Below are 13,394 nucleotides of genomic sequence, written 5' to 3' on the forward strand. Positions count from 1 at the left end.
ATTCTCTAACCTAAGGAAATCTTTAACCATCCTATGCTTATTCCTTGAGCCCAAACCCCTAACGTTCCAGCTGATAATTTTCATGGAAAAACACAAAGACCCTAACCTTCCAAGCCAAAACCACCAAGTCTCAATTACCTGTGGGGCCTCTGTTCTTCCTCCTGGAATACACCTTAATGTCCAGAGAGCATAAAACCTCTCGCACTTTAGCCATTTTCCTAGGGGACAGGCCATCAATAAGGAGATCACCCGATGCGGATACCTCAATATCCCCCTGACTACCTAACAACAGATTGAAATCCTCCTTATGCGACCTGACATTAGACTTCCTATGGGTAAAGCTCTCGGTCATCTGGTTTGATAAACCACACTGGTTCTCCTCCTCAACACGGACAGGGATGTCAACATATTTTAAAGAGTCAACAACACCTTTTTCAGAAATTTTTTTTTGAAATAACTTGATTTTCCGTAGGAGACTAAGAAAGAGGGACTGAATTAGGGAGATGTGGACCAGAGGGACTCGACAAGGGAGAATCCAGACTACAAGAAGGAAAAGAATAAGACTCGGGTGGCTGAGAAGAAGAGGGCTGACATACCTCCAAGTTTTTCGCTCCCGGTATTTCGCAAATCCCCTCAAAGATGAGTCCTTTACCTTTGATTATTGAATTAGAAGGTGAAACCATGTCTGAAGAGCCACGAGGATCGAACCCCACTCGTCCCGTTAACCCTTCTTTGTCTTCTTCGCGGAACGCCGAGGTATCTTCCCTCGAAAAATTACAATGCCTTGCCAGTTTACATCGAAAGAGAGGATTCTCTCTGATTCCTCGTTCCATCTGAAATCCCGTCCCAAATTCCTCTTCCATGTTGCGAACTTCACTAGACGATGATGAACCCCGTAGGAAAAGAGGCTCGCTGCTACTCCGATGTCCCTGTCGTCGATCAACACTTGGAGGGAAGAGGGTGGACCACGTCTTCTTTGAAATTGTCGTCTCTTCCTCCTGCGTAGAATCTCTCATCTAAACCGCGGGAGCTTTCCCCTTTCTCGCTTCGTTTTCTTCCCTTCGAGACCAGACTTCCATACCAGAGGACTTCGTTCCTCCTAAGTTTTGGCCCAACCCCAACAAGCCTATTAACTTACAACCCACGGTAGTGTCTAACAGTGGGCTAGGGTTGGGAAGAGACTGGGCCTTTAACTCAACGGCCCGACCTTCCACTCCAAAGATAGCCTCGGCGCTGGCCCTCTCATCGCCTAGACAAAGTAGCGCGATCGCCTTTGCAGAGGAACCAGCTCGTTGGGAAGAAGGAGACGAAGCCGCTGCAGTCTGGTGGGCTTGAGAAGCTTCTGGGCCAGCTTGAAGCCCACGAATCCTCATCCCACTTTGGGCCCTTTCCGTGTGGACTTTAAAAGAAAGCTCAGGCACTGAGGGCCCAATAAAATTTTCTTCTGTTGGGCCCAAGCTGCTCCTTCCCCGTCCATTCTCCCTTTTGGCCGCCAAACTTGTACTTGAGTGCCAATAACGTGCCCGGGGAAGAAGCCTCCTTCTGTAGCACTCATTGTCCCTAATTCTACCTCGTAGCCCTTCTGCAAATTTTGACGACTGAGAGATGCAACCTCCTGCTTTCACCCACCCGTTCCTGCTACGGGTTGTCTCGGACGTGACAGCGTCGTCTTCGTCATCTTCTCCGGTGACTGAAACTGCTACTGTATAGGTCCAGGCCCCATCTTCCACCTCAAGCAACGCTGGTAACACGACATTTGGAAGCATCTCCACCCACAGCTTCGCCTTCGTCAAGTCCACCAACTTCAAAGTTTCCTTTGCCACCTTCGTTACCCTCCCCCATTTCTTCAAAATGAAATTCAGCTGAACTTCATCCCACAAGTGGAAATGGAGACCTTTCAATACTAACCAGCCCCTCCTGAATTTTCCGTGAACCACCATATTTTCCTTAGGCAACCATTTCCTTATGAGAACAAGCTTCCTTTCACTAAAAGTCTTCCCTGATCATGAACCCGTTCCGCTCTCCTTGTTGAACTCACAAAAAAACACCCCTTGAAAGCGGAAATGGGATTTATGGACACCATTCCTTTCATACCCATCATCCTCGCGATGGCTTTTCCTTCGTGAGTCCAGTCTTGGACTTTTTCTTGGCATTCACATATTACAGCTCTGGCCCATTTTCTGGTTGACAGCATACCTCCAGTCCTAAAACCATCCTCTGCCACCACTTCTGCGTATGACCGTCCTCCTCTGTAAATGTCCTTATTCATCTGGATATCTCCACTCTTCTCATTCGAAGCTCCTCCGACTTGATCAGGATACTCTTGCACTGATAGGATCGCCTTCCTAAGATCTTCCCACCCATTGCCTTTAACGCCCTCGGGGACGACAAGAAATAAAGGTTTCCTTTTTGTAACAATTTCTGTAATTTTCATGAATCGCCCTTTGTTATTGAAACAGATCTCCATCAAGTGGGTCTTAGTCTTGCCCCAAATCTTTCGTATAAATCCCCTAGAAGCCTCCAACTCCACAGCTTTCTTCAAATGCTCCGTCAACCAATCCAGCTCCTCCTTTCCAAATCCTACTGAAACTACGAAACCTTGGCTCCTTTCTGTTACTGATACCCAAGTTCCACCATTCGATCCTTCAAACTCTACCTGAAAGGACTTTTTCTCCACAACAATCCTTTCAACTTTGCACTTCATCATGTTGTGATCTTTAATATATGAAAACATGATGTTTGAGATCCAATGGGATTGCATGTCATCTTATTTTTCTCAAGACTTAGACTTGGATCATACTGCATGCATCTATTTAATTGGATATGTTTCTCCATAATTTTAAGAGGTACACTTTACACAAGGCGCAACCACTCCCTAACTATTGAGCCTTGCTTGCCAAGACATGAGCCTCTTTAAAGAGATACACCTTAGTTACTTTACTTTTCCTCTTTAAGCACTTTTATTCTAGAAATTTTTAACTTTGTATTGAAATTTATATAATTTCATTACTTTTTTATTGAATGCTTCTTTTAAATGTTTGGAATCTTAAATTTTTTTATTTATTGGACTAGATTTCAGATCATATTTTATAAAATAGATAAGCATCCTAGGTCAAATTTCACTTTACTTAGATGCATGGCTTGTGTTGCACCTTACACCCAAGCTATAGAAGACTTTTGCACCTTAGGTGCGCCTTGCGCCTTTTAAAACTATACGTTTCTCCTTTAGTAAACACAAAGCTCTTGATTTTTTTTACATGTATTTTCACTGAATTCAATATTTTCATGATCCTAATCATGTGTTGGCATTAAGGCAAGTTGTCCAAAATTTTCAATAGCTAAATCATTTGTTCCCAAAGTTTGTCTACTAACAACAGACTCATCAAACATGGGTGGCTACTTTTCTGTTTTTTCTGGAGATTTTTCTAAAACTTTTCCTGGAGTTCTTGATTGTTGTTGAACTAATGGCAGCTAGGACAGTGGCTGATCTAACTCAAACACCTCACTAAGAATAAAATCTTCACCTTTATTCACCCCTCTAGGATGATCATGACTAAAATAGGGTTTAGTTTCAAAAAAGGTGACATCCATTGTTACAAACGTTCTTCTAGTACAGGGATCAAAGCATTTATACCCTTTTGATGTTGAAGAATATCCAACAAATATGCATTTGGATGCTCTAGGATCAAATTTTCCATAGTTATGACTATGGACATAAATGACTGCAGTGCAATAAAAAATTTTCAAAGGTAAATTCATTAAAATCTGTGTAGGAAAACAAATGTCGAAAAAATCAAGAGGAGTTTGATATTTTAAAACCCTAGTAGGCATCCTAATGATCAAATACATACCGGTAAAATAACTTCTCCCTAAAGATATTTAGGAACTTTTGTTAAAAAGATGAGTGATTTAACAACTTTTAAAATATGCTTATTTTTCTTTCTGTCGCTTCATTTTGTTGGGGTTTATCAACACAAGAACTTTGATGTATTACGTCATTTTCCATAACGTAGTTTCCCAACAATTGATTAAAGTATTCTATTCTATTATTAGTTCTGAAAATCTGAATACTTGTTTGAAATTGTGTTTTGACCATTTTGCAAAAAATTTTAAACACTTGTGCTACTTATGATTTTTATTTTAGCAAATACACCTAAGAAACCCTTGTATGATCATCTATAAAGGCAATAAACCACTTTTTACCTAAAAAAGTGTCAATCCTAGAAGGTCCCCAAATATCACTATCTATTCCAAAAAAGAGGTTAGAGACTTTATAAGGTTGTGAAAGACAAAATGCACGATGATGCTTTGCAAGTTTGAAGAACCGATCATATGATCAATTGCACTAGAATCTATGATCCATGGGCAATTTGAATCAAGGCTCACAAGGATTGTGGGAAAGATGATTAACTTTTTGGGCTAAGGAACAAGAAGGGAATTGATTTAAAGAGACCTGAGACTGAAGAAGTTTGTACAGATGCTCTATGTGATCCTTAGTAAAAGGAGATGTTTCTCAAGAAGGTTGTTGGCCCCTATTTTTCACTTTCAACTTGGTAGGCACTACACTCCCCGCTAAGTTTTTTCTTCAGGTTTGATGGCTTGTCGCGAATCTTTTAACAAGTGTCACGAGTATGTCAGGGTTTCTTACAATAGTTACACCATGGTCTATCACCCTTTTTAGAATTCCTTTTTTCTTCTTCTTGATCAAATCCCTTAGTAACAAGGGCAAAACTATCAAATTCTGCTCTAGCCCTTGGTGACTCAAGATTCATTATAATGAATCTTGTAGCCTTTTCTCTTCTAACTTCAAAAAAAACTAATCAAAGAGATAGCAATGGTTTCTTCCCTAGGAGTCAACCTCTCACTTCATCAAGGAAATTATTGAGTCTCACCAAGAAAACAAAGACTTTGTAATTCTCTACTCGTTTCATGTATCTCACACTATCCCTAGGGTTTTCCTATTCCTCTTCATAACACAAATCCAACTCCTACCATAAAATCAGCCTCTCGTTATAATTCTCAGCCACACCACGATCCCTTTGTTTAGATTGCCACAACTTTAATTTTAAATCAAATATCAAAGCAAAATTTTCTAGATATGGGTATGTTTCCCAGACTGCCTCCCACACTTCCTTTTTTATGAACAAATAGGGCTTCCCCATCTTCGGCTCCATTGAGTTGATAAGCCAGGTTGTTATCATGGAATTTTCTGATTTCCATGCTGCCAACTTTGGATCATCTGCAGTTGGTTTCTTCACCTCACCAGTTATGTGTCCAAGCTTTCCTCTTCCATCGATTGCTAGCTTCATAGTCTAGGTCCATTTTAAATAATTCTTACCATTCAAATTATGAACTATTAATTGAAGGGTAGAACTAAATGATGAGATATCGAGTTCATTTAGGAAAGCAATAAGATTTATCTGGCCATCCTCTATTGTAACTAAGGAGGATGAATTTTCGTTGGCCCCAGTCATAGTCATCTTCATCATGGGAATTTTTTGATAAAGAGACCATGTTTTGATACCATGTAGGCTTTGAGGAAAATAAATTTTTATCAATCCTCTTTTCTGAATAATACACAAAGGATATAATACAAGTTTATATAGAGACTCCTCCAGCTAGAAAATAGGAACTTCCTTAGAAAATAGAACAGGAAACTAACTCAAAAAAAATCTAACTAAATCTGAATTTAAAAATAAATATCAGATTTTATCCTTTTTCCTAAAAATAACAACAATATTCCTAGATTCTCAACACATGCATATAGAGTAAACTACATAAATAATAGGGTTACAAATGTAAATACCATATTTAACAAATCCCTTCCTCTCCTTAAAATAATAGATCATAAAAAAAACTTTTAAAAGAACTGAAAAGATCTTTGAAGTGTGAGATTTGTGCAGAAGCAAACAACAAACATAGGATAGATCAAAAGTTAAATAGGCCTTAAGAAATTGCGGTCAATCTGAGGGATGATTAGGTGTGAAGAGAATCTCATCAAGATAAAACAATAGACAATCAATCTCTTTACGCTAGGCCAGTTTGTAAAATGCAGGGTTGCCAGTAAGAATCTAGTTACCAAAACAAAGGAGCTCAAGAGATATTTGATGTCATGAAAATAATTAAACGAAAGCAGCTTTGATGCCCTTCTTTGTTTTAAACCTAACAATAAAACCAGTTACTTTAGCAGCTTTGATGCCCTTCTTTGTTTTAAACCTAACAATAAAATCACAGTTACTTTATAGAATTCCTCCAATAGCAAGCATAGGGTCAAATATAGGAGACCCCAAGACCCCAACTTAACCAACCAAAGTCATATACTAGGACTAAAATTATATTCTTAAAACTACAAAACTTCTATAAGAAAAAAATAAAAATAAAGTAATATTCTAAAAACATAAATAAATAAATAAATAAATAAAGAATAGATTCCTTATAACTATATGCTGCTACAATAAATAGATGTGTCACTATTCAGGGGCCCACATCAAATAGGATGCGTCAACAATAAAAGCTCTATACATTCTGTAAGGAAAAATCAAGGTTCATCATCAGGTAGCATCATTAACCATCCAACATAACAACGAAATAATGCATTATGAAAAGTGATTTGATCAATACATCCATCCATGAAACTTGTGATTTTTCTTGTCAAACCCAAGTTCACTCAATCCATGGGAAACTGAAATCTGATACAAGAAGTTCTTTTGTTATTAGGATCATGCAGCATGTTGCTTTATATTTACTTTAGCAACACTGCAGATTTTAGTTATTAATTGCATTTCAGTCATTTTGTTTATGTTTTTACATGCATGCATAGGGGAGAGTGTTTCTTTGTTTTTCCAGGTTGCATCATCTTGAAGACCAGTACTTTGACAGAGTTACATTTTTCAATGCTTTAATTTTTTCCATTCACATTTCTGTTAAAATCAAAATGAATCACCATTAACTTGAGTGATCAATATATACCCTGCATTGAACTACCAAATAACTGTGGCTTATTGATGGTAACTTTTATCTTCAAAAGTTATTTCCTCAGGGTGAAAAAGTAAAATTCAGGAGCCTTAAATGATATACAGATAGGAGGAACAAAAGAAATACAAGACCAAGATGATATGGATGCATATTCAGAGAAATACAAAGCATTCCAGAAATAAAGAGGTTAAATAGGCAATTATATAACAAAACCTTTGAAGGTCCAGAAGCATGAAGAATGTTGCAAGCTTCCCTACCATCTTTTTCAGCCACAATCCTGAACCCAGTAAGTCCTGTCAGAAAGCGCAGTGGAAACAGCAAAGGCACAAGACACAGAAAATAGATATTTATAGTGCAATATAAGACTTATTTTAATTTTTGTCAATTTAAATTCTGTAGATAGCTCAGAGTGGGAATGTAAAAAATGCAGCTAAGAGGAATTTAGAAACTCAAAACCTTTATCAAGTTTCATATTGTATATGATGTGAAAACTATTACATTTAATTTTCTTTGTATGATCTTTATACAAACAAAAATTCATGAAACAAAAATGTTGATAGCAAACAACACAGGCCCCCAGGGAATATTACCCTATACTGTAAATAAGGTCAGTACAGGATGCGGCCCCCTCTTGGCCAGCCTATCATCCCCTATTTTTGGATGTGAATGTCAAGCATCATACATCTCATCCAGAGGCATACAGAAATTTCTGCCATCCATGGTTCAAAGAATGTCCAACTCGGCCAAGTTGTATTCAAAACATCCCTTACTGCAATGACTATGAGGCAGCCACAGAATTTTCCAGTTTCGATGATGAATCAGCCGGTTTAGCTGAGTCATGGACAAGTCACAAAGAGAATTGTGATAGGATACCATGACATGGCCCAGTCACCAAGAAGTCAAGCTTGTAACATCCCTCTTTCAATCATATCCTGATTATAGGAATTGTCATACTGATTTATAAGCCCAATGTAGGACTGATGACATAACTTTGAGCCTACTGCATCATTCAATGTGAAACCCAATGTAAAACTGACACTTTACTATTTCAAGTAAAATTGTTTTTCTTGTAAGAAATATATAATTCCATGGACAATTCTAACATTTAATGACACAAAGGCTAGTCATTGTTATCACCTCCATCATGAGTGGTAATTTACATAATAGTAATGGTATGGTTGAAAGAGTTGTCAAAAGATTAACTTGTTTGCAACTTGTTCACAACTCATTCGAGTAGCAATGCTGCAGTGTCACGACTCACGATTTGCTTTCTGACTTATCCACGACTCAACAGAATCAGCTAATCCAGTACTGAAACTAAAGATGTTCATACAAGTCTCAAACTCATCATGGGAAGTGATATTTTGAATACGACTGATACAAGTTAGCCAATTCTTTAACCCATACCTCCCACAGCTCATAACATGTCTTGCTTCCTGGAGCATACAGCTTCTGAGCAAAAGAGTTGAAGCATAATCAGTGATTGAGAATTCTCCTAAAAATAAAATACACTGGCAGTCATATTAACAACAATTTGCCGAATGCAATTGCCGACCTTTCTGGTACTTCTTAAAATGCATTCGCTCTGATCTCCTCTAAACATGCCGCAAGGACCGGTCAGAACTTCAAACAATGTAGCAACTGATGTTTATCATGTTCATAGGAAAATTACAGTATATAAGAAAACCCAATAAATTTTTTCATTCTCTTGATCTTATTAAGAATACCTCATAACAAATTTTTGGGGTTTTAAGATGCAAGATTCTAGGTTTGTGCAGTAAGGTTTATTGTGTATTATTTATTAATTTTATTTCACCCCAGTTTCATGGAATTTCTTCCAACATTCAATAAAGAATTTAGTGCAGCAAGGAGATATCCGAAAGTATAGAGAACATAAAGTGAACAAGGTCAGATTCAAGAATATTATCATATAGTACCACAAAATACCTGAACCCAGTTAGTAGTTCTGCCTCAAACTGATTAGGAGTCAACATTGAAGCAACTGGAACAACCTAACCATAAAAAGTCTAGTTAGTGATCTTTGCATCAGGAAATAATAATACAGATAAGACAAAATTCATGATCAAACTCAATGGCAATTATTTATTCAAGTTGTTTAAGATATCGGATCTAGCCAACGCAAATGTTAAAATGATGTTAAATCTTGAATTAACATAGACTTGAACCATAGTAGAATTTTAAAACACTAGAGTGAAATAATTCAAATTTTGTATCTCACTTGTATACATGTGAACATAGAACAAGCTTACACACACAATATCCCATGATTGGATTGCTCACCTTCTCACGGTAGATTGCCACTAACTCTGTTGGGACATAGAGCTTTCCGTCATCACCCATCACAGGATCACAAACTTGATAAAAGCCCCAATATTAATGAGCAGAGATGATTAGGCATTATTTTGGATATGATGAGAAGAGTAGGCAGAATAATATAAGAAGTAAAAATGTTCAAAACAATGTTAAACAGGATCTAAAACTTACAAACAGCCATAGTAACACATAAGTTATCAGTTATAGAGAAATAGGAAAGAATGACTATGATGTCGGCCCTAAAATGTTATCCACACCTGCTTGAGTTCATGAACAGAAAACTGAGAACTAGTAATGATCATGGTGCGATATCTTAACAGTTTAGCCCTTCTTTGCCTTGGATCATGTGTCGAAAGAGAAATGCTAGGATCTTTGAGGAAAAGTGGAGGACGGTAGAGATGTTGGGATTTACTTCCCTTCTATTCCTCCTTATGGGTCTCTTGTACTGCAGGATTTAAGCACTCCTCTCAATGTTATTCAACTTAATTGGTGTTCGGTTTGTAATTCGAAAGGGTTGGACAACAATGAGAGAAGCTTTGTTTAGAATCGATATATAGCCATAAATGGACTAATTTTTATATAGATTTCCTTGTATAATGGAGAAGCTTCAGTCATATTCTGATCAGATTCTTGAATTTTGTGAGGAGGACCCCTCATCCTTCTCTTGTACTTTTTATCCATATCCAATATATCTTTGTTTCTGATAAAAGAAAAAAAAAACAAAAGATTAGCCCTTCTTCAAGTAATAATCATATTCTTTCTCCATCTTTAAGGTTTTTCATACTGATGTTGATCTCCCAATTACCCTTCAGAAGGGATTCATTAGTCTACTAAACACTCCTTTCCCAAATTTTGTGCCCATACATTATTGCCTCCAAGATATCCTTTGTTCAGGTTCGAGCTCATGTGGTTGAAGGTGGAAGGCTTCAAAGATTTATTGCAGTCTTTGTGGTCGGGTTTCAGTTTCAGTGGTTCTTATAGCTACATTCTAACAGAAAGGTCAAAAGCTTTAAAGGCTAAGTTGAAGGTTTGGAACAAAGAGGTCTTTGGCAATGTCTTGTCTAGTAAGGAGAGGGCTCTGAATCAGGTGGCTTTGTAAGATTTTGAGGAAGCAACCAGAGTATTGACTGTGGAGGAGCAGAATGCCAGGAATCTAGCAAGGGAATAGTACAAGAAATGGTCCCTTCTGGAGGAAACCTCTTGGAGGCAGAAGTCAAGAGAGTTTTGGTTGAAGGAAGGTGATAGAAACACTAGCTTCTTCCACAAAATGGCTAATGCTCATAGGAGAAGGCATCAGTTAGCTAAGATTAAAATTAATGGGTGTTGGGTTTCAGAGGAGAGTGAGATTAAGGAGGGGGTGGTTCGGGCTTTTCAGGTTCTTTTGTTTGAGATAGGGGAATGGAGACCAACTATCAACGAGCTTTCTTTTGAAGTATTAGGGGAACAAGATGCAGCAAATCTGGAGGTCCCTTTCTTTGAGGAAGAGGTGTTCACAGCCCTTTCAGACCTTAGAGAAGACAAAGCACCAGGTCCTGATGGCCTTCCTATGGCTTTTTAGCAGTTCAGTTAGGATTTTGTGAAGGAAGAGGTGATGGCTTTTTTAGGGATTTTCATGAAAGGGGTCGCTTTGTGAAGAATTTGAATGCTACTTTTTTCATCTTAATCTCTAAGAAAAGGAGAGCCAAAGACCTAAAGGACTTTAGGCCTATCAGTTTGGTGCGTGGTCTCTACAAGTTGTTGGCTAAAGTCTTAGCCAATAGAATTAAGAAGGTGGTCTCCAATTCCCAAAATGCTTTTATGGAGGAATGAGGTCATTCTTTCGTTGTTGAAGAGTAATGAAAGCAGCTTGCTATGCAAACTTAATATTGAAAAAGCCTATGATCATGTTAATAGGGATTTTCTCTTTGCATTCCTTAAGAAGATAGGTTTTGGGGAGAAGTGGATGTTATGGATCAAGTGGTGTATCTCTTCAGCAAGGTTTTTAGTTCTAGTTGATGGTGCTCCAACGGGCTTCTTTCAGAGTTCTAGGGGCCTAAGACAAGGAGATCCCCTCTCACCCTTTTTGTTTGTAATTGCTATGGAGGCTCTTAGTTGTTTGCTTAAGAAGGCTAAGGTTGGAGGTTTTTTACTAGGTTGGAGGGTAAGTGGTAGAAATGGAGATGGAGTGGATATCTTGCATCTTTTGTTTGTCGATGATACTTTAGTTTTGTGCAAACTGAATCAAGACCAGTTGACTTACTTTAATTGGTTGCTTATGTGTTTTGAAGCCATTTCAGGGCTTAGCATTAACCTGGAAAAAAGCGAGTTAATTCCGGTGGGAATGGTGGAAAATGTAGAAGGGTTAGCCCTTGAGTTTGGTTGCAAGGTGGGAGCACTCCCATCATCTTACTTGGGTCTCCCACTAGGTGCCCTTTTCAGGTCTGTGGTGGCATGGGATGGGGTGGAGGAGAGGTTTCGCAAAAAGTTATACATGTGGAAAAGGTAGTACTCATCCAAGGGTGGGAGGATTACCCTAATTTGGAGCACTCTTTCCAGCATGATTATCTATTTCATGTCTGTGTTCTATATTCCAAGAACAACTACGATGAGATTAGAACAAATCCAAAGGGATTTCCTTTAGAGAGGAGGAGCCCTTGAGTGAAAGCCATACTTAGTAGGTGGTCCATTATTTTATTTTATTTTTGATAAATAATTAGTAAGGTGATCCATTATTTGTACAAATAAGAGCAAGGGTGGACTGGGGGTAAAGAATCCTGCTAAGCTTTACAAAGCCCTTTTAGGTTAATGGAGCTAGCAGTTTGCAAAGGATAGGGGGGCTTAGTGGAAGCAAGTTATTAGTGGCAAGTACGAGATGGAAGAGGCAAGGTGGCACTCCAAGGTGGTTAGTAAAGTTAACGGGCAGGGTTGTGGAAAGCCATTAGAAAGAAATGGGAGCTCTTAGATAATAAAGTTGCCTTCTCAATTGGTAGTGGGCGGAGAGTGAAATTTTGGAAGGACAAGTAGTGTGGTGATGTGGCACTGCATACTTCTTACCATGCTTTTTATGCTATTGTTGATTCTAAGGAGGATTGAGTGGCGAATGTTTGGCACTCGATAGTTGAAGGGGGCTGTTGGGCCCCTAGTTTTTCTAAGGCCCTTAATGATTGGGAGCTAGATTTGATGGAGCAGTTTCTCTTGAGTTTGCAAGGGAGGAGTGCGTGCAAGGAATAGGAAGATAAAGTGATTTGGAAAGGATCAAAAAATGGACAGTTTTCTGTTAAGGCCCTTTATTCAACCTTGGAGATAGAAAGTACAATGTTATTTCCTACTAGTGTGATTTGGAATTCTTCGGTTCCCTCAAAGGTGGGTTTTTTCACTTGGGAGGTTTCTTGGGTAAAGGTGTTAACTTTGGATCATTTAAAGAGGAGAGGGTGGTCTTTAGCAAATAGATGTTTCATTTGTCTTGAAAAAGAAGACACCATTGACCACATCCTTATCCAATGTGTCAAAACAAGAGTGTTATGGAATCTTTTGTTCTCCTTGTGTAGTGTGCTTTGGATACTTCCTTCTTCTATTAGAGACACACTTTTAGGACGGCATGGTTCTTTTGTTGGTAAAAGGAGGAAAAAGGTGTGACAAGTAGCTCCTCTTTGTTTATGTTGGACCATTTGGAAGGAAAGAAACAAAAGAGCTATTGAGAATGAGGAATAGTCTATTCGAGGACTAAAACGTGCCTTCCTTTGTAATCTATGGGATTGGTTTAGGTTGTTTTTAATTTTTTATCCTTTTTCGATTGCATATTTTGTGGATTGGGTGGGTTCCTTTTTACGGGGGCATAGTTTTTGTCAGCCCTTCTCCTTTCTTTGCGTTTTTAAGCATTCATTGTATACCCTCCGTGTACTTCAGAGCATTGTTTTGGAGTTTTTTGTTTAATAATACACTCTTGATTTACTCATTAAAAAAAAATTCCTTTGTTCTTATCTTACATGTCTTTCTATTTCAATATCACAGGCCCTTAGAAGCCCTTTTATTACCAACATAAACGATTGCAATGTGCTGATAGAGCTTAGAAAGAGTGGTTTTGAGAACCAGTTTGATGACACTAA

General features: G+C 38.2%; 1 protein-coding gene across 5 annotated transcripts in view; it reads right to left on the reverse strand.

Moving 5' to 3' along the window:
* The window catches only part of LOC117904443 (pyridoxal kinase), a 90,745-nt gene that overhangs the window by 43,988 nt on the left and 33,363 nt on the right, over positions 1-13,394 (reverse strand). For 3 of the 5 annotated variants that reach the window (XM_034817036.1, XM_034817039.1, XM_034817037.1), the window contains exons 6-9: positions 9,277-9,350; positions 8,923-8,987; positions 8,383-8,427; positions 7,189-7,252 (exon numbers count right to left, since the gene is read on the reverse strand). In XM_034817036.1, coding sequence (XP_034672927.1) covers positions 7,189-7,252; positions 8,383-8,427; positions 8,923-8,987; positions 9,277-9,350 — 248 coding nt within the window. The remainder of the gene's footprint in view (positions 1-7,188; positions 7,253-8,382; positions 8,428-8,922; positions 8,988-9,276; positions 9,351-13,394) is intronic. The other 2 variants (XM_034817038.1, XM_034817041.1) reach the window with 1 other exon arrangement.

The sequence above is a fragment of the Vitis riparia genome, chromosome 17 (genome assembly GCF_004353265.1).
Source record: "Vitis riparia cultivar Riparia Gloire de Montpellier isolate 1030 chromosome 17, EGFV_Vit.rip_1.0, whole genome shotgun sequence".
In the NCBI taxonomy this organism is placed as follows: Eukaryota; Viridiplantae; Streptophyta; class Magnoliopsida; order Vitales; family Vitaceae; genus Vitis; species Vitis riparia.